This window comes from Apodemus sylvaticus, chromosome 15 (genome assembly GCF_947179515.1).
Source record: "Apodemus sylvaticus chromosome 15, mApoSyl1.1, whole genome shotgun sequence".
NCBI lineage: Eukaryota > Metazoa > Chordata > Mammalia > Rodentia > Muridae > Apodemus > Apodemus sylvaticus.
The window spans coordinates 10,574,626-10,593,789 of record NC_067486.1 but is presented as its reverse complement, the minus strand read 5'-3'; the positions used below and the strand labels follow the sequence as shown (position 1 = coordinate 10,593,789).

At 47.9% G+C, this 19,164-nt stretch overlaps 1 protein-coding gene and 1 long non-coding RNA gene across 6 annotated transcripts in view; both read left to right on the top strand.

Annotated features, from left to right (window-relative positions):
• The window catches only part of Bach1 (BTB domain and CNC homolog 1), a 36,949-nt gene extending 22,331 nt beyond the window's left edge, over positions 1-14,618 (top strand). Inside the window, exons 4-6 of one of the 3 annotated variants that reach the window (XM_052159067.1) lie at positions 1,104-1,310; positions 9,224-9,431; positions 14,376-14,618. In XM_052159067.1, coding sequence (XP_052015027.1) covers positions 1,104-1,310; positions 9,224-9,431; positions 14,376-14,527 — 567 coding nt within the window. In that variant the 3' untranslated portion in view covers positions 14,528-14,618. Of the gene's footprint in view, positions 1-1,103; positions 1,311-9,223; positions 13,062-14,375 lie in introns of those variants that run through there. The other 2 variants (XM_052159068.1, XM_052159066.1) reach the window with 2 other exon arrangements.
• On the top strand, positions 7,214-9,215 carry LOC127666263 (uncharacterized). 3 transcript variants are annotated; one of them, XR_007973580.1, is made up of 3 exons: positions 7,214-7,673; positions 7,744-7,953; positions 8,059-9,215. It is a non-coding gene; the product is annotated as an uncharacterized LOC127666263 (long non-coding RNA). The 3 variants fall into 3 exon arrangements; XR_007973581.1 differs by having other exon boundaries at positions 7,214-7,708; XR_007973579.1 differs by having other exon boundaries at positions 7,214-7,778; positions 7,849-7,953.
• Positions 14,619-19,164: the final 4,546 nt, after the last annotated feature.

Sequence of the window (19,164 nt, the reverse complement as noted above, 5' to 3'; positions counted from 1 at the left end):
TGTCCCTGTGTGGGTATGTGTGCATGTGTGTGTTCCTGTGTGGGTATGTGTGCACGTGTGTGTCCCTGTGTGGGTATGTGTGCATGTATGTGTCCCTGTGTGGGTATGTATGCATGTGTGTGTCCCTGTGTGGGTATGTGCGCGTGTGTGTGTCCCTGTGTGGGTATGTGCGCGTGTGTGTGTCCCTGTGTGGGTATGTGCGCGTGTGTGTGTCCCTGTGTGGGTATGTGCGCGTGTGTGTGTCCCTGTGTGGGTATGTATGCATGTGTGTGTCCCTGTGTGGGTATGTGCGCGTGTGTGTGTCCCTGTGTGGGTATGTGCGCGTGTGTGTGTCCCTGTGTGGGTATGTGCGCGTGTGTGTGTCCCTGTGTGGGTATGTGCGCATGTGTGTGTCCCTGTGTGGGTAAGTGTGCATGTGTGTGTCCCTGTGTGGGTATGTGTGCGTGTGTGTGTGTCCCTGTGTGGGTATGTGTGCGTGTGTGTGTCCCTGTGTGGGTATGTGTGCATGTATGTGTCCCTGTGTGGGTATGTGTGCGTGTGTGTGTCCCTGTGTGGGTATGTGTGCATGTATGTGTCCCTGTGTGGGTATGTGCGCGTGTGTGTGTCCCTGTGTGGGTATGTGTGCGTGTGTGTGTGTGTCCCTGTGTGGGTATGTGTGCGTGTGTGTGTGTCCCTGTGTGGGTATGTGTGCGTGTGTGTGTCCCTGTGTGGGTATGTGCGCGTGTGTGTGTCCCTGTGTGGGTATGTGTGCGTGTGTGTGTCCCTGTGTGGGTAAGTGTGCATGTGTGTGTCCCTGTGTGGGTATGTGTGCACGTGTGTGTCCCTGTGTGGGTATGTGCAAATGTGTGCCAGAGGTGTTGGATCCCTGGAGCTGGGTGCACAGTCAGTTGTGAGCTGCCCAACATGGGGCGGACACAGAACTCAGATCCTCTGCAGAGGCAGTAGCACCCCAAACCTCTGAACCGTTCCTCCATCCTAACATCTGTGGCTTTTGTAATGTGCTAAAAAAGTCTCGTAAAAAACGTAACGTGTGACTTCCCAGGTGGCTACCGTGTGGTGCGTGTCTTCACTGCCATAGTGCTCATGCTTATTTTACACTGTAGGTGAAACTGCCATTCAATGCTCAACGAATCATTTCGCTTTCACGGAATGATTTCCAATCCCTGCTGAAAATGCACAAACTGACCCCAGAACAGCTGGACTGTATCCATGACATCCGCAGGAGGAGTAAGAACAGGATCGCCGCGCAGCGCTGTCGCAAGAGGAAACTCGACTGTATCCAGAACCTGGAATCGGAAATCGAGAAGCTGGTAAGCGCGTGCGTGTCTCGTGGTTACTAAAGCCCAGAGCTTCCTGTTTGTAGAATAGAGAGTTACTTAAGTTCCAAGGTAAGATTCAGAGTTCAAATACCATTCAAGAGAAATTAGGAGATGTTCAGGAAGATTAGAAGATATAAAATAGGGTTTTCATTAATTATTTTGATTTGTATGCATTCTACATTTTTAGCATGTACTCAAATGTGTAGGTGGGGAAGCATTTCTGGGTATTTTTTTTTTAATATTTTTCAATTTAACGATAAAGATTAAAGTAATTATATAATCCTTTAATCTATGATGTTTGATTCTTATAAAAGCTATTTTCCAGTTGAGTAGACCTGCAGACCTGAATTACCTGTTCTGGTACCAAAACCAAGCAGATGTGCCAGGCTCTCTCTGCCAAGGGAAAGGTCTTACGTGATGTCACGGTTAGAGTAGAACCTCTGCTCCGAGCTGCAGCCCGACCCTCGGTGCACAGAGTGATTGCCTGTTGGACCTGTCTCTTCCAGCGTCAAAGCAGAAGCTAATTGCGAGATTATTAATTTGCCTTATTGTGGGAGAGGACAGTGACAGTGTAGGCCAGCTGAGGGCCACCTGTGGGCCAGGTGACAGGGCAGCAGCTGCAGGAGACAGGAAAGAGCGCCCTCAAGATACTCAGTTTTGTGTCTTTGCTACTCAAGAGTGAAGTTTAAAGTTGTGCTTATAACTGAAGTTGGTCTTCAAGCACTTCAAGCATGAGCAAGACTGCAAACAGTAAGATGTAAAAGATGGTTTTCTGGTTTTAAGAGTGGTCAAAACATAAATTTTTTATTATGTATATACCACACACTTACTTAGGGGAAAGGTACAAGTATAGGTGTGTAAGAAAATGGAGAACTCAGCTGAGGCCTCAGACTGACTAGAGTTCCTAGGACCACCGAGCAGCCGCATAGGCAGCAGGACTTGCACACACGTCACACGCTGCACAGGTGTCACACGCTGCACACGCGTCACACGCTGCTGCCTTTCTCTTTGTCCCCAGCACTCAGCTGCCTCTGACGGGTGAGCTTGTAGTCTCGCTTGTCAGGTGCTGTGACGGATGCTTTCCACACTCTCAGGAGTGAGCAAGAGCGCTTGCCTGCCTCTGCTGCCCGCATTACCCTCTCTCCTCAGCCGGCCGTGACTTACAGGCTTCTAACTCCGAAGAGTAATACGTCAGCTGAAGAGTCACAGGATTTTATGCACAGGGAATGAATGGGCTGTGTATTTGAGAGTATCTTTTCAGTTTGCCATTGCCTGGCTCAGATGTCCCATATTTGGGGACTGAAGGCAGACACTAGGTTGCTGGACAACTTTTTTTTAAAAAACAAAACAAAACAGAATTCATGTCTAGGGTGACAGGAGGGTAGGAGACACACTCTAAAGTGTGGGTGGGTGGGATGTTACCACTTTGTAGTTAAGATGTTCATTAGTGAAGAGCCAGTGGTTTGCTGGGTCAGAACTCCCAATGATCCTGAGTTAGCACCCAGTAAGTCCCAGTGACTTCTTCTCATGGCCACATCACTGTTTACTTACGGGCAGTTCTCCCGGCCCTGTGACTCCCTTCCTGAAGCCTCCTCCTAATGATGTGTTCACTTTCCACTGCTATGCTGAACACCACACCCACAAGCGGCCTGGGGAGAGAGGGCTTACTCTCTCCCAAGTCCCCAGCCAGTCATCTGCAGAGTCGGGCAGGAACGCACGGCAGGAACTGACGCAGGGACCACACAGGAACAGGGACCACACAGGAACAGGGACCACACAGGAACAGGGACCACACAGGAACGGGGACCACACAGGAGCGGGGACCACACAGGAGTGGGGACCACACAGGAACGGGGACCACACAGGAACGGGGACCACACAGGAGTGGGGACTACACAGGAGTGGGGACCACACAGGAGTGGGGACCACACAGGAGCGGGGACCACACAGGAGTGGGGACCACACAGGAGCGGGGACCACACAGGAGCGGGGACCACACAGGAGTGCTGCATCCTGACTTGCTCTCCATGGCTTTGCTCAGCTTCCCAGGACCAAGTGCCCAGGGGTAGCACTGCCCGCAACAGGTAGACTTCTTCCACATTGATAATTAATCAGGAAAATGGCCCACAGGCCTGCCTAAAAGCCATCTGTAGGAAGTGCTTTCTCAGCTGAGGTCCCCTCTGGGATAGCCCTAGCGCATAAGACCGACCAAGGCTGTGAGCTCTGACTGACAGTCTCCGGGCTCGGCTGTGAGCTCTGACTCCCTTCCTCTCAGCCCTAAGGGTTCCTCTTATCAGAGCAATAGAAAGGTCATCGCTTCCCAGCGCAAGGCCGCTAGTTCCTCGGCCCTTTTTGTGAACGCATTAACAAAATAGCTAGTCCTCTTTACCTGTTTACTGATTTAGACTCGGAATACAAAACCCAGGAGCCATCTGAAGGTGGAAGGTGGAGTCCCAAGGACAGAGCCAGGTCTTGTGAACAGTGTGGGACTGGGAACCCACGGATGGGTTCTCCCAGGTCCTAAGGCATTCATGAGCACGATGACACTGCAGTCATCTCTAAATGCCCCAGAGGGAGGAGGAGTGCTGGCCACTTGAGGCTTCTGTCCTTGTGTGTGACTGCAGAGCAGAGACCACGCAGAGCGCTGAGAGTGGAGTCGTTAAGAGCAGCCTACGTATGCAGCCCAGGATGGGGGTCTGCTGTGTCACAGAACCCTGCCTGGAGAGCCTGCTGGCTCTGTGCAGTTGAGCGGGACCATGGCTCTGGGGGTCCCTGAACCCAACTCAGTTCTTACCGCTCTCATCCTAGTTATTTACAAACCCTAGGTCAGAGGCAAGGGGCGCACTACCTGTAAATGTCGGTCCTGCCTTCCTGTCTCACTTGTCTTTCTCCAAGTGGGGATGGCACGGAGTGTGTTTATTAGCAAGTAAGAAGGAGGAAGCTGTGAGAAGTATAAAACGTGATGGTGACATCATGGCACATGGTGACATGTATGACACACGATGATGTCATGGCATGATTCAGTCCTCTAATGACTCAGTTTCCCCACCATGGGGAGTCTCATGGCTTGCTGTCACCATGGGTGGGGTGGGGGAGGGGAGGCTGCAGGAGAAAGTATGGAGAAAGTGCTCACTTCTGTAGACCACAGCAAATCCATTAGAAGTCTGATTCTCAGACGAAGAAGCCGTCTCAGTGAGGAAAGAGCTTGGTGCCGTGCACAACAGCTTGGGTTTGGCCCATCGACCCACACGGTGGACTGAGAGAATTCCCTCTGACCTTCACATATGTGCCACGGGGCATGGCCCTCTCCAAGTCAGTCACTCTAGTGGCACTAAAACAAGTGCCCCGAAAGCTTCCCTGACAGACCGGAGCCTCTGTTAGCTACTGGTTTGCAGGGGTAATGGAGAACGCCAAACAGACCAAGCCCACTGCCTGGTCCCTGTCTCTGCAAGGTGAGCCCTTCTCAGCAGAGCCTCGGGCACGTCCCCAGGAGGGAGCTGGAGGAACCAGAGCTATCACAAGAGGGGCTCCATGTGTCACCCCCTGAAGGCTCTTCAGAGGGGCAGGGTGTCCGGGTGTCATCAGGGACACTGACACTGCTGACCCTGTGCGAGTGTGTGTGCTTTTTTTTTTTTTTTTTTTTTTTTTTTAATGAAATACTTTTTAAAGTACTTTAAAAAGGAAGAGAGAACACAGCGAGGCTAAGGACACAGGAAATGCTCTGCTGTAGCCGCATGGGATTTGCACTTTAGCTACAACTTGGAGCTCTCTGCCATCACTGTCTTATTTTGTTTTATGTTTGTCTGGTAAGCTGTGTTATTTCAAATGTTACAAAATAACCCTGAAGTATAAAGTTAACAATTTATAATGAGCGATGTTTACTACTGAAGGAAAAATCTCAAGGCGCTGGAGCAGTTAGCATAGCCTGACTGTACAGTTGCCAGGGCCCTGGGGTGGGTACACAGTCATGTCCCAGCCAGAGCAGTACCCAGCGCTGGGAGCGCCTGTCAGGCCTGTGCAGGGCGCGGTGAGGAACCGGAACCGTGTCTTCACAGAGCCTTCTCACTGTCAGGCCTGTGCAGGGCGCGCTCTGAACCACGTCTTCACGGAGCCCTGTCATGTTTGGATAGGTGCGGATATGCAAACACTTAGAGCTTCTGGAAGGCACAGGCCGTTCAAGTGTGAACCCCAAGAGCTAGGGCACCATTTCTATGTCTGTATAGTGGTCCAGTTGCCTCAGAAGACCCTAGAGCGTGTTTGTGTCCAGGACCACCTGATTATACTCATCAGAAGTTAGCTTGTGTTTGAAGTTGGGGTACACAGACACCATCCCCCCCACCCCCCCAGAACTGAGCCTAGAGCCTCCCATGTGTTAAGCAAGCGCTGGCTGTCGCCCTCCCCATTTTGAAAAAGCCTCCAGGCTGTGTCTCGCTTAAGCTGCCGTGGTGTCCCTCTCGGAGCCCCTGCTCCTGTTTGGGAGGCGCTGGAATGCCGGGAAGCGGTCATGTCGGCTTGCTTAGATTCGCTACTCGTCAATTGTTCTGACTTACCCTGGTAAATGGATGTTTTCAAAATAGAATAAATGGAAACACCAGTTAACTGCCGCACATGTGGCTGTGAAGGAGCTGCTTACAGTGTGAGGAACAGAAGGAAGATTCTAGAGCTCACGGTGTGCCTGGGCACAACTCACCTTCTGTTGGACATTCTTATTTTTAAAATTGTGTGTGTGTGTGTGTGTGTGTCTGTGTGTGTGCCTCTGTCTGTGGGAGGGGGGGCACGTGTGTCCCCCTCCCTCCTGTGTGTTCTTGAGGGGCCAGAGGCTGTCCGGGGCCTTTCTCCATTGTCCTCTGCCCTTTGAACACACCTGCATCTTGCCAGTTTTTGTGTTTGTTTGTTTGTTTGTTTGTTTTGGCCAGGCTGTCCAGCTAGTAAACCACAGCAATCATTCTTAGACCTCCCACCCCTGCCAGGGCTATAGCAGTGTAGCCCCAGTGTATGGGCACATTTCACTTTTTACTTGGGTTCTGGGGATTCGAACTCAGATCCTTATGCTTGTGCAACAATCACTCTTGACCCAGTGAGCCCTCCTCTGACTCTTAGGCATTTTTATTTGCTGTTGCAGTGTGAATGTGAGTGTGAATGTAGAGGGACCATATAGATCCATAGATAGTTACATGAAGATACAGAAATTACAGAATATCTGTAATCTTTAGAGCATCTCTGAGCAGTGGTTTTGATTTGTAGGAGGAAGCCCAAACCGTTACAGTTAACCTTTCCTAATTTAAAAGGCCAGCAGCACTTGACATTTAATCTACCACCATTGAGAATGGCTTCCTCTCAGCTGTGACAGAGGAGCCCAGACGTTAGTTAGCATTGCTGTCACTGAGTAAAGAGGGGTCTCAGTCGCTCCCAGGGTCTTGTTTCAGTTCCCATGAGGATGAGCTGCCGAGAGGTGCAAAGAAAAGAGGGCCCAGATGGCACGACACGTGTCTTCTCGGGGTGAGAAGTCGGCGCTGCTCCCCCTCGACACCTGTAGATAGATTGATTTTATCTGAAGTCTGTAACTGACGATTCTGTGTCAGAGGAAACAGCCAAATAGCCGAGTGCAGATCCAACTCACACAAGCTTGCAAGGGCTCTTGACCTGCTCTTACTTTTCTTTTAAAAGAAACCTGAAAATCTGAACAGATTGGAGAATTGCTTTGGATTATAAAAATCTGTAATGTGCTTATAACAGAATTCCTATTCATTGCATTTTTAAAATAAATAATATTTTATAAACATCACTAATAATTGAATTCTCTCATAACACTGTAGAAATATGTTTGTGAATATGAAGCTGTAAGAACTTCTGTGTCTAGCAGAGCTTCTTGCCACCTTTAAACTGTTTTTTTGTTGTTGTTGTTGTTGTTGTTTTGTGCCAGAGGGACCAAAAGTTTGACACTTAGAAAGTGCTCCGTGGTCTCCAGTGAACTAGCCCTTCTCTGTGGTCTCCAGTGACCATGGCTCTCCAGAGCCTGTCAGTGAGCAGAAAGCCAAGGGCAGTGGCCTCTGGGTCCCTAAGACACAAGTCAGGCCATTTTCACGGGGGAAACCTTTGTCCCTAGGTTAGCGTTCATTAACTCTCAGCTCACAGGCCGCCTGGCTCACAAGAGATTGGAAGCGAGTGGTAGGAGGTGAAGGAGGAAGCGGGATGAGGGGGAGGGGACACTTGGCGGGTGGGCAGAAGGGGCAGACCAGGGACACTTACTTCATGGTGCACTTTGTTGTAGGGATTTAAAAATACACACCGAGGAAAACAGTGCACACAGAATTAACCCCTTCACTCTTTACACTCTGGGCACTCGCCTCCCAGGTGTTGTACTCACACTCTGGGCACTCGCCTCCCAGGTGTTGTACTCACACTCTGGGCACTCGCTTCCCAGGTGTCGTACTCACACTCTGGGCACTCGCCTCCCAGGTGTTGTACTCACACTCTGGGCACTCGCCTCCCAGGTGTTGTACTCACACTCTGGGCACTCGCTTCCCAGGTGTCGTACTCACACTCTGGGCACTCGCCTCCCAGGTGTCGTACTCACACTCTGGGCACTCGCCTCCCAGGTGTCGTACTCACACTCTGGGCACTCGCCTCCCAGGTGTCCTACTCACACTCTGGGCACTCGCCTCCCAGGTGTCCTACTCACACTCTGGGCACTCGCCTCCCAGGTGTTGTACTCACACTCTGGGCACTCGCCTCCCAGGTGTCGTACTCACACTCTGGGCACTCGCCTCCCAGGCATCAACCTGGACATGCTGGTCTTACTCCTGTTAACCAAGTCACTGCATGGATTCTATACCTAAGGTTGCATATTTAAGATACTGACCATAATCCTGGGCTCACAGTCAGATCTCAGGAAGGCAGGCATTAGCTGAGTCTTACAGTGAAGTAAGTTTTAGGGGCCAAACTAGGAACAGTGTTGGTTTTCCACACAGGGTCAAGCCTGTACTTAACCCACAGTTCAAATCCAAGCACTCTGGACAATGAGTTTGTCTTGGAGTCGTGGCCAGAACCCAGCCCATTTTGATAACCAGATACAAGTTCTTTCCTTACTTGATATTTCAGTGTTTCATTTAAGAGTATAAAGATCTGGTTGTGGGTGCTAACTACACACTCAAACACACACACATACACACACTTGTGTGCACACCTGTGTGGAATTTCCAACATAAGGACTGACTCTAGGAGTTTTAGATGAAGGATCATGAGCCTTGGGCATTTTATGGTGTGTGTGTGTATGTGTGTGTGTGTCTGTGTCTGTGTGTTTCTGTGTTCAGTTTTTAGTTTCTGTATACCTTGTACATGGACTACTGTGTATGTGGAGTAGTGCGTATACTGCATACATCATGAGGCCCCTGTCACACAAGCGTGGTGTGTTGTACACTGTGAATATCCTCATCCCCCTCTTCCCTCCCTCCCTTTAGTCTTCTTTGTTCCTCTAGATGTGTTTCTGCTTCTATATCATGCGGGATTTTTTATGTGTCTATATAAAAATCTAGGGCCTACATATGAGAGAGAACATCTGTGTTTTGAACACTGGCTTAATTCGCCTATTGTAAACTTCAGTTTTCCTGCAAACAGCATAACCTCATTTTCCTTTATGGTGAGAAGGACTCCACTGTGTACCGGTGCACGCCACCCTCCTCTGTGGTTGGGCACCTCAGCCTGACTTAGGTATTGTGAGTAGTGCTGCAGCGAACACTGCGAGTGTGTATGTGGTGAGTTGACGTGGGTGTGTATTTGAGTTGATAGGTAGTATTCAGCATGATCTTACTGCAGAAGACATTGTAGACACTGAGTGTTTGATCGCCTTAGAGACGTCAGTGGACACAATAAACACCGCTGTGTTCTCTCTCCCCTCTGCACAGCAAAGTGAGAAGGAAAGCTTGCTGAAGGAGCGAGATCACATTTTGTCAACGCTGGGGGAGACAAAGCAGAACCTTACTGGACTCTGTCAGCAAGTGTGCAAGGAGGCGGCCCTGAGCCCAGAGCAGATTCAGATCCTCGCCAAGTACTCGGCCTCCGACTGCCCGCTCTCCTTTTTAATTTCTGAGAAAGGAAAAAGCACCCCCGATGGTGAGCTTGCTTTTGCTTCAGCTTTCAGTGTGTCTGACATGCCTCTGACCGCACCACCTCCCTGTGGGCAAGGAAGCAGCACGGCCACCCAGGAGCCCGTGCAGGAGTCCCAGCCACACACCGCAGCTGCCCCGGAGCCTGCCACGCTGCTGGAACCCTGTCGGCAGAGTGCGGGCATCTCAGACTTCTGTCAGCAGATGTCTGACAAGTGTACTACGGACGAGTAGGCCACTCGAGCGTCCCTCAGCCCGTGGGTTTCCCTCTGACATCCTGGCATTGTCTTGTGGGCCTTATGTGGCCATGCCTCCTTGCTTAGCAGCCCTGCTTCCTCCTGGTAGCTTCCTATTGAGGGAATTTCTCTTTAAGGTGACCCTGAGTTCGCCTTGGTTTTCATAGGAGATATCATGTTCTATCGCTTGGATGATGATGGAAAATCGTATGTGAAAATATAGAGTGACCAGGTAACGATCTCCTCAGTGATGGAAGCCACAGTATCCATTTCAACAGCTCGAAGCATTTGCACACAGTGCTCATGGGCTGTGGATAACCTACTGATCAGAAAGAAGACTCCTCCCTAAGCAATGCAGGGGTGATCTCCCCAGAAGTGGGGTACTTACTAAGTGTTTATGCAGAGCTGTAATGTGGAAAAGAAATGTCCTTTGAACTCTAATGCTCTGCTCCTCAGCTCCTACCAAAGTCCAGCACGGGCTGGACCTGGTGACGCTGAGGCTGTCCTGGCAGGGCCTGGTCAGAGGCTGCAGCTCGCCTGAGCCCTGGCCTCTGCTGTCCTCAGTATTCACCAGGAGTTTTGGCTGCACAAACTAGGAAGTGAAACGTTCCCTGCTCTCGCTTCTGCTCCTCTCTTTAGTCTCTCCCTTGTCTAGGCTGTTAGGAACGTTCTGTTCCCTGGCTTTTATTGTCCGATGGAGGAAGAAGTTGGGAGTTAGGCTGAAGTGTCCTGAGGCGCACAGTCTGGCTAGAACCATAGTTGCCTCAGGTCAGAGCGGTGTCTGTCGGTCATCTCAGTGCAGGTCACCAATGGCCATGAGGGCATTGGGGCCAAGGAGAGGGGATGTCTACACTGACCAGAAGAGCAGCTCACTGGCATCCTGGTGAAGACTGTGGTCTGTCAAAAAGCTGCATTGGAGGCAAGCATGGATCTGAGGCTCTGCCTACATTGGAAATGACAAAATTCCATCTCTGTCCATTATGGGTTTGCACTTGAAAACCAGATTTAATCCTTTTATTATTTTTTTCCTAGTCCCACATTTGGTATGGTGTAAAGGCACACACACCAGTTTGACTAGACATTGAAAGATCAATTTTGTGCTTATTTAATGTTGGAATGGTGGAATATGAATTGAGAATAGTCTGAGCAGTTGGCCCTGTAATGTTTTGCAGTGATTCTTAGCCATTCTGGAATCTCATCCTGTAGATCTCAGCAGTGGAAACAAAACCTTATTTATACAGGTTCCACATCCCTGTTCAAGGAATGTGCGATGCCTTAAAATGGGAGACATTCTGAGCACCGGAATGTGGGATATCCAGTCCTGACCTCAGAAGGCAGGTTGCAGTTGAAACAGGACATTCAAAGTCTTCTGAACTCTGCTCTGTGTGCCTCGGGTACATAGAATCCCCGGTTCAGTAAGCCGGGGAGGGTCTGACCCTCAGGCTCTTCTAACCTGTTGGAAGGTTGAAGTCTGAGCCGCTCTGTATCAGACATCAACAAGGGAGTCTGCAGTCGCTCCAGGAGCACTTACAGAGTCCTGGTCGGGGGCAGGGGAAGAGCCAATGGACTGCATCTCTCCAGGTCACATGCCTGAAAGAGATGCTTCACTGCATGCTGCATCTACTGAAGGGCAGAGGGACAGAGGGACGGGGAGGGAGGGATTGAGGCATGGGAGAGCGTGCACACTACCCTGAGTGGTATCCAGTCACTGGCAAGCTGATGTTTGCCATGAGAAGATACGGGGACCAGCAGCAATATCTCATGATTTCATAGTTAGTTAGCAGATACTGCCCTTTTTCTTGGAGTGCAGCAAGGGAGGGAGGAGGGTAGTTTGTGTCTCATCTTTGGAAGAGAAAATTAAATTGGAATTATTTTCTAGAAATTCTGAATAGTCCACTCAGTTTGCCTGGGAGAGAGTGCTCACTGTGTGATAATGCATCCCATGTTACAAAAGAGTTGTGTGTGTGTGTGTGTATAATATATACACACCCATGAATATATATACATATGTAATGTACATACATATACATCACACACACACACACATACACACACACACATATACATCTGTATGTATATGTCCCCATGCAGCTATTTGGTATTTGTAAGTTTAGACTTCAACTTAACATAAAATAATATGAAAACTTCTCTGGTTTACAAAGTGTAAAATCTTATACAAGCCAATGGATTTCCTACCTCACTGTACACTAGGCTGTCTGCCATCAGTTCTTGTATGTAAATATGTCAGATCTTTTGCTTTCAATGTAAATATTTGCTTTGAAAAGTTACTTACCATTTTATGATAAAACCCAGTTCTCTCCTCAGTTTAAAGATATATTTTTTAAGACACTTGGTTTAAATTTCTATCTATGAACAGTTTAGCATTAAGGGTTAATTTTAATGGTGTCTGGTAATTGGCCAAGTGTAATATTTCTTAAAATTTAGCATTACTTTTAACAGCCAGCATGTAATACAAGTAACTACACTACCTCATACCTTTGTGATTTTCAAGTTGTATTAGGTGGACAGGACAGGTTTTACCTTTGTCTTTGGGCCATAAAGTGGGTAATAATAGAAATATATTGCATAGCATTATACATTTATGCCTATTTTAACGTGAACTTCTAGAACATTTTCTTTTCTAAGAAGATTTGTTTTAAGGAAATACTTTTTGGGGGGTGAGGGGTGCTGAAGACAAATGATAGGATAATATGTGTGCAGTATATGTACACCTTTTCCTTCATGCAGAGCTTGGACAGTGGTTTTAGTTGGTGTTTTGCATTGCCACAATTGGAGCTCCTTATTGTATGAGCTGGCCTTCTCAAGGCCTGGTGGGGCTTTGTTTTTTTTTTTTTAAGCTGTCATGTCTGACTCAATACAATAATGTCATCTTAAATTTTTGCCCCTTATTTGAATACTATAGCTACAATCAAAATGATTTGTTAAATTGTTATATTCAGAATAAATACGGATATAACACTGGTTGGCCACCTGCAAGCTTTATAACAGTTTGCTGTAGCTTGATGCTTAGCCACCTTCAAGTTAGGAACTGAACATATGTGATGCAGGCATGGCGGAGATGGGATGGCGGGGTGACGGCGTGAGGGTACTCAGCCACGTCAACAACTTGGAAAAAAAGAGAAGCAAATGTTACAGTGAATTCTCAGGTGAACTTTTCAGTTATGAAAACATCTATTTTGAATTTGTAAATATTTTAACTGTTTTATTAAGGCATGGACTAAACTATTCTCTGACACCTGTTGGGTAGAGTGAAAATTTAAAGCCATAATGGTAAAAGATGGCATACTGATTGTAAAATAAACAAATAATTATAATTGTGATTTTTTTTGTATCTTTCATAATATAATTTTTCTAACTGCAATAAAACCACTGAACTTATATATTCCTGTCCTATTAAGCCCATGTTTCATTAGTAGTACACCTTATAATATTTAACTTACATTTTCTTTCTAATATGTTTGTCTGGATGTGTCAGTGTAAGTCCTAGATGGTGACGCTAGACTGACTATTAAATGAAGTTCCTAGCATGGCTTTCAGCTGACTAGAGTTGGGCACTCCTGTCTCAGTGCTCATGGGAACTTACCAGTGTAAATCTTTTGATCGGTCACCACAGGTCAGATTATGCATTGATAGAGGAGAATTTTTACCAGTTTAATATCTTATGTTTGGAAAAAAAAAATAACCTCCCAGTGCTCAGGTATCAGAAGAGACACACAAGATTTTAGTCTTGCATTTGATTTACTTAGTTTCAGTCTGTGGAATAGGTGCATGTAAAGGGTGTGCCAATCAGGGTGTGAGGAGGTTTGTTTGTTAGTTGGTAAAGTGCTTGTTGTGACTCTGAGTTCAATTCCCAGAATTCACTTAAAAAAACCCAGACATTGCCGCTGGTCCTTGAGCATTGTGCTCAACAACAATGACAGCGTCTGGGGAGGCGGAGCCTGGCACATCTCTAGGGCTCTCCGACCGCCTAGCCTGGCCTACTTGGTAAGTTCCAGGCCAGTGAGGATACTGCCTCAAGAAAATAGGGGCAGTATCTTGAGGAATGACATTCTAGGTTGTCTATGGTGCACGCACACATACATACTCAGATGCATGTGCGAACACACGTGTGAACACTCACATTCACAGAGAAGGGTTCTCGAATCTGTTCATCCAGGACTTGAGAGCTGAGCTCAGAGCAGCTGCTTGGTTTTGAGGCCTGTTCTCTCAGCACTGATTTTCAGCTGTTCAGGTGTAGGACGCATGCTGCTGAGTGTCCCATAGCAACAGGACACCAACCCTCACCAGTCATGGTCCTGAGGCATCTGAAGCCCTGAGGAGACCAGCACAACATTCAGATGACATCTGAAAATGCTCAGGTGACAAGCAGGGTGATGTTTTCAGAGGGCTCAAGCTAGCCTGCCCCAGCAGAGAGGATAGCATTTGCACCCGTAACATTCCCACTTCTAATCAGTCAATCTGCAGACACAGCTGCTGTCTGGGAATTCTCATTAACACTCAGGTTCCAGCCCCAGGCTGTCACATTCAGGGCTGTAGGTGAGTGGTAGATAGTTGGTCCCTCGGAAGGCTGTAAAGTGGATCCAGCCACACGCTAGTAACTAAATAAATAGAAGTTTCTTGTGTAGTTTAAATTGCAAAATCTCATCTCTCCCATTTGCAATCCCTTTTCTCCCCCCCTCGCCTCGTACGTTGAGGTCATCTCAGAGGTTCTGCATTGGGAGGAAATGCACGTCCACGCAGGAAGATGCCCGTGACGAAGATGCCCGTGACAGGCTACAGCAGTTACGCTCTGCAGATGAACAGACGTCTACTCAGCTCTCGGACAAATTCGAAGAGTCAGTCCTGAAGTCTAGAAGAATTAAATAATTTGCCTACCCTTCCTTCCTAATGCTGTGACCCTTTAATACAGTTCCTCATGCTGGGTGGTCCCCAACTGTAAAATTATTTTGTTGCTACTTCATAACTACTGTTATGAGTCATAATGTAAGCCTCTGCATTTTCTGATGGTGTTAGGTGACCATGGGGGGGGGTCATTTGTCCCACCCCTAAGAGGGGTTTCAACCCACAGGTTGAGAACCAGTGGTTTAGTGCGTGGAAGTGGGCTGGTAAAGTTGTCAAAGCTGTGGCCCCCACAGCCATACTTCTTTGAAGTAAGCTAATACCAAGATGTAAATCATGTGCCCCAGACAAAGCTAAAGCCTCTGAACTCAGTATCTACCGCTGCCAGTATAATAGAACACAATAGTATGTGGGGGAAAAATACTGACTTCTGCTTCTGAAAGATTTGTTTGTTCTGAAACTCACAACCTGTGCTTAGACTCTGTTGGGACTGCTCGGTTTTGACTGAAAGCAAGCCGGGCCAACGATTGCTTGATCCCTTAATTTACACTTCCTTTCCAACAGGACAATTCTGGCATGGGCTAAAGGGGCCTGATTAAGCTTTCTCGGGGTCTGTGATTAGGCCAGCATCACTGGAATGTGGCCTAAACAGAAGTGGTTGCCTAGGGGTTGGCTGTTCTCTGTGTAGGTTTAAACAGCACAAAGTACTGAAGAGGGGCCCCTTGAAGTCAAGGCTAGAGTCTTTGCTGTTCACTCTGGGAACAGTAAGTGTGGAATTTGGTGTGTCCTACTGGCTTCCCTGAAATATCTCCTGAAAGCTAGAACCTCAAGAGTGCTCTACGTTTCATGGGGACCCAGTTGCCATGGAAATTGAATAATTAGTACATACTTTTCCCATTTATACTTGAAAGTCTTATAAATTATTCTTTGACTGAAGACCCCAGCTGCAGAATCTGAGGTCCTTACTGAACCCCTCCCCCCCCAAATACACACAAAGCTTGCTGCTGGGGCATTGCTGTGACTTACACAGCTGCGGGAGCTGGAGAGGACTCCCACAAGCCTGCTGCTGGCTATTTAGCCACACACAATGTCACTCTGAAACACCCCCTGCAGTCTGTGTGGTTGGAGTCCGAGAGGGATTTCTGCTGTTTAAAGACCATAGGTAGATTCTCTGAAGACTGGAAAATGACGGGCAGGAGTCAAGGCACGGCTGAGGCAGTGGTATTCTCTGTTGTCTTCCCTTCCTGCAGACACAGTGCACATCTTCCATAAAGTCCTGAGCATACTAGGTACTTCATTATAGGAATACCATTTTTCCTGCCTATTTGCATGTTTTCAACACAGGTGACAGCTATGATCATCTCCTGCGTGTGTCACTGTTAACAGTCCCTTGGTAGTGGGTCAATATGATGGTGTCCCTGAAGGACTCTCGCTCCAGTCAATGGCAACCACATTTCTGCGGAGGTTCCAATGACTTTGGCTTCAAAGTGTCTAAATAGGTATTCTCTAAGGCGCAAGGAGGGCAGGAAGGAACCTCCACGGGAAATCACACTTGCTGGGTAAAATCACCACACTGTGGCAGCCTTCAAGGTTAAAAATGCTCACCTAGACCAGCTTCACTACCAAAACAACTTGGCTACCAAATGCCTTCTCTGAGCCTGCGCAGAGCCGTGGCTCACAGATCCTAAACACAAGTATTTTTCACATTCTGTTCCTCATGCCTTCTCTCTACTGTGCCTCTCAGATATCTTTCATGTTCCTTCCCCACGGTTAAAATTAGAGAAGGGAATGATAGTAGATAGATTAAATCCCAATTGCTGGTGACAAGTTGCTCTGCGCAAGCGCTGTGTGGCAGACTTACTGGGCAAATAGACTTACAATCGCAGTTTCTTCTTGTTGGAGGTGAATAATTACCCTACACTCATTTTCATAGAGAGGAGGTTTTCTCTCAGCATGAGAGGTCATTTTCTCTCATGACCTATACTGTAAAACCAATTATATATTCTAGCTAGCCTGTATAAAAGACACATAGTCCTGGTATTTATTCACAAACTTTATTACATCCCAGCCATGTGTCCCTTGCTACCTGTTTCTCCTGACCATGTGTTCATGGTCCATCTCCTCTCTCAGCAGTCCCATCCTCCCTTTGTCTCCATAGTTCTCTCCTCTGGTCTTTCCTGAGACCCGCCCACTCTGTCAAGTTCCACCCTTCTCTAAGGGCTCAATCACAGGCTTTAACCTTTTATTGACCAACTAACTTGAGGAGCAAGGCTTACACAGCATCACTTGGTGTACTCGAGGGTGAGGATTTCGGGGCAATCAGATCTTGGTGGCCAGTAGTAAGCATTAGGAATACAAAGCAGCACTAGATTAACCCTAACCTTATACTGCTTCTGGGGGGTGGAGGGCGGGGAAGAGGAACATTATTCCGAGGAGGGATGAGAGCTCCCAGGTTTCTTCCCTAATATCACTCTGCCTCCAAGTGCTGGAGTGAGCGATAAAGTTAAAGGGGAAACACTTTGTCCAAACACTGGGAGAGATATGGTGAGGAGTTGCATGGAGGCACAAATCTGGAAGCTTCAAGAAGTTCGAGAGAAAACAGTAGGGTGGTTCAAGAGAGGCAGACGCCATCAAAAGCCCGGAACTTGCCGTCCTGTCTTTACAGTGCGTCTAAAACAGACACAGGTCCAGCTTTAAAATCAAAGTGAGACGTTTGCTCCACCTCCATCACCTCTGCTCTGAACGTGGTTCTTCAGGTCTAAAGGAGGAGAACAGAGTGGGCTTTCAGGACCAGGGAGACTGCATTTCTTCTTCACTGAAACCCAGCCGTCCGTTCTGCACTTGCTGCTTTCAACTCTAAGTTTACTTTTACTTATTCTTAGAAAGTCAGTTGTTTCCTGAAGAGTTAACTTCTGAACACCACGACCCAAATAATTTAATTGTTGTGTGATGTATATGTTATGATATGATAGTGGTTTTCAGATATGCTATTCACTGTGTGTAAGGAAGTGCTGCTTGAATCTTGCTTTGTGACATAATCATGTGGAAAGCTTCATTTGATTTAAACAGCTTTAAATATTGGGTAGAGGATTGCCCACTGGTGCCCTTAATGGAAAGTTTTCTGAGGAAGATCTTTTGTTTTAATTTATTTTTTTTACACTCCATATTTTATTCCCCCACCCCTGTGCACCCTCTAACTGTTCCACCTCCCATACCTTCTTCCCACGCCCCTGTCTCCACATGGATGTCCCCACCCCCCCACCCCCCACCCCACCTGACCTCTAAACTCCCTGAGGCCTCCAGTCTCTTCAGGGTTAGGTGCATGGTCTCCGAATGAACACAGACCCGGCAGCCCTCATTAGCTGGTCTGTTCTGCCTGTTTGGTGGTCCAGTGTTTCAGAGATCTCAGGAGTCCAGTTTGAGGAAGATCATTTTAAAACACGTTTTGGCCTTGGTGGAGCTTTAGGAGCTCTCAGTGTTTGAGGGGTGACTTTTAGGGAACCCTGGACAGCCTAATCTGCCAGGACATCTTCCACGGCATCCCTAGAGCTCAGGATGTCTGCTCAGACGGCTGTGCGTCAGCGACCCAGAGCAGCAGCATGCCGGGGTGGAGCTCAACGTGGACCCGTGCGCTGAGTTTAAAACTTTATAGGAAAGAGGAGTGGGTGGAGCGCGTAGCTGCTCTGATAGGGTGGGAGACGTTGGCCAGCTGAAGAACTGAATAGATCGTGTTCTCCAGAGGCTGGGAGGGCAGACAGCTGTGGCGTGCTTGAAATAGTCAGTGTGAGGTATGCACTTAAGAACCAAAGGAATGACACAGATTTGGGCAGTGGCTCAGGCATAAATCTAAGCCCTCATTAAAGGGACTCAAGAGGAATATGAGTGCATAGAGCCGGTCTTAAGAGGCGTCTGGTTCCGGAGCCCGGGCTTGAAGCTTGACAGCTGTACAGCTAAAAGAAAGCTAATTCCTCTTGGACGTGACTTCTTCACGTGTTCTTCATCTGCCGGTGGCATGAGTGGGTGTTATTACTATGCCTGACTTAGAGTCTCATGGCCACCGCTTCTGGAGGCCTGCTGCAGCAAACCCAGTCAGCTTTTCAGTTGTCTTATTCTGCGGTTAACATGCCTGGTGCACATCCCTCCAACGGGAGGGAGGGATCGCTTGAGCGTCATCAGACTAGGTAAGTGAATTATTCTATGATCAGATTAGATTTGAGTGAAAATCTGGGCGATACGGTGTTTACATCACAGCAGCACCGGTAGCTTCAGACTGAATGCTGCGCCTCCGCCCAGCGCGTGCTACACAGTTAGCTGTGGTTCAGCACTCTGGCCCCGCCTCCGTTTCTCTACTCATTGATTGGTTCTCTTTGTAATCCAAAGAGTAGTCCAGTTTCCCTCAGGCTCCGCCTCTGAGGTTCTCTTCTGATCTTCATCAGAAACCCACTGAATAGAGGCCATTGCATTCCTTCCATAGAGTGCCCGCTTAACCCAAAAGACAATTCACTCATTCACACAGAAAAATGTCATCATGCATCAGACGGAGCCAAAGATCCCTGAGAGCAGCAGTTCTCTAACTGTGGGTCCCCGCTTGGAGGTCCCATTTCAGATCACAATTCATAAGAGTAACAAAGTTACAGTTATAAA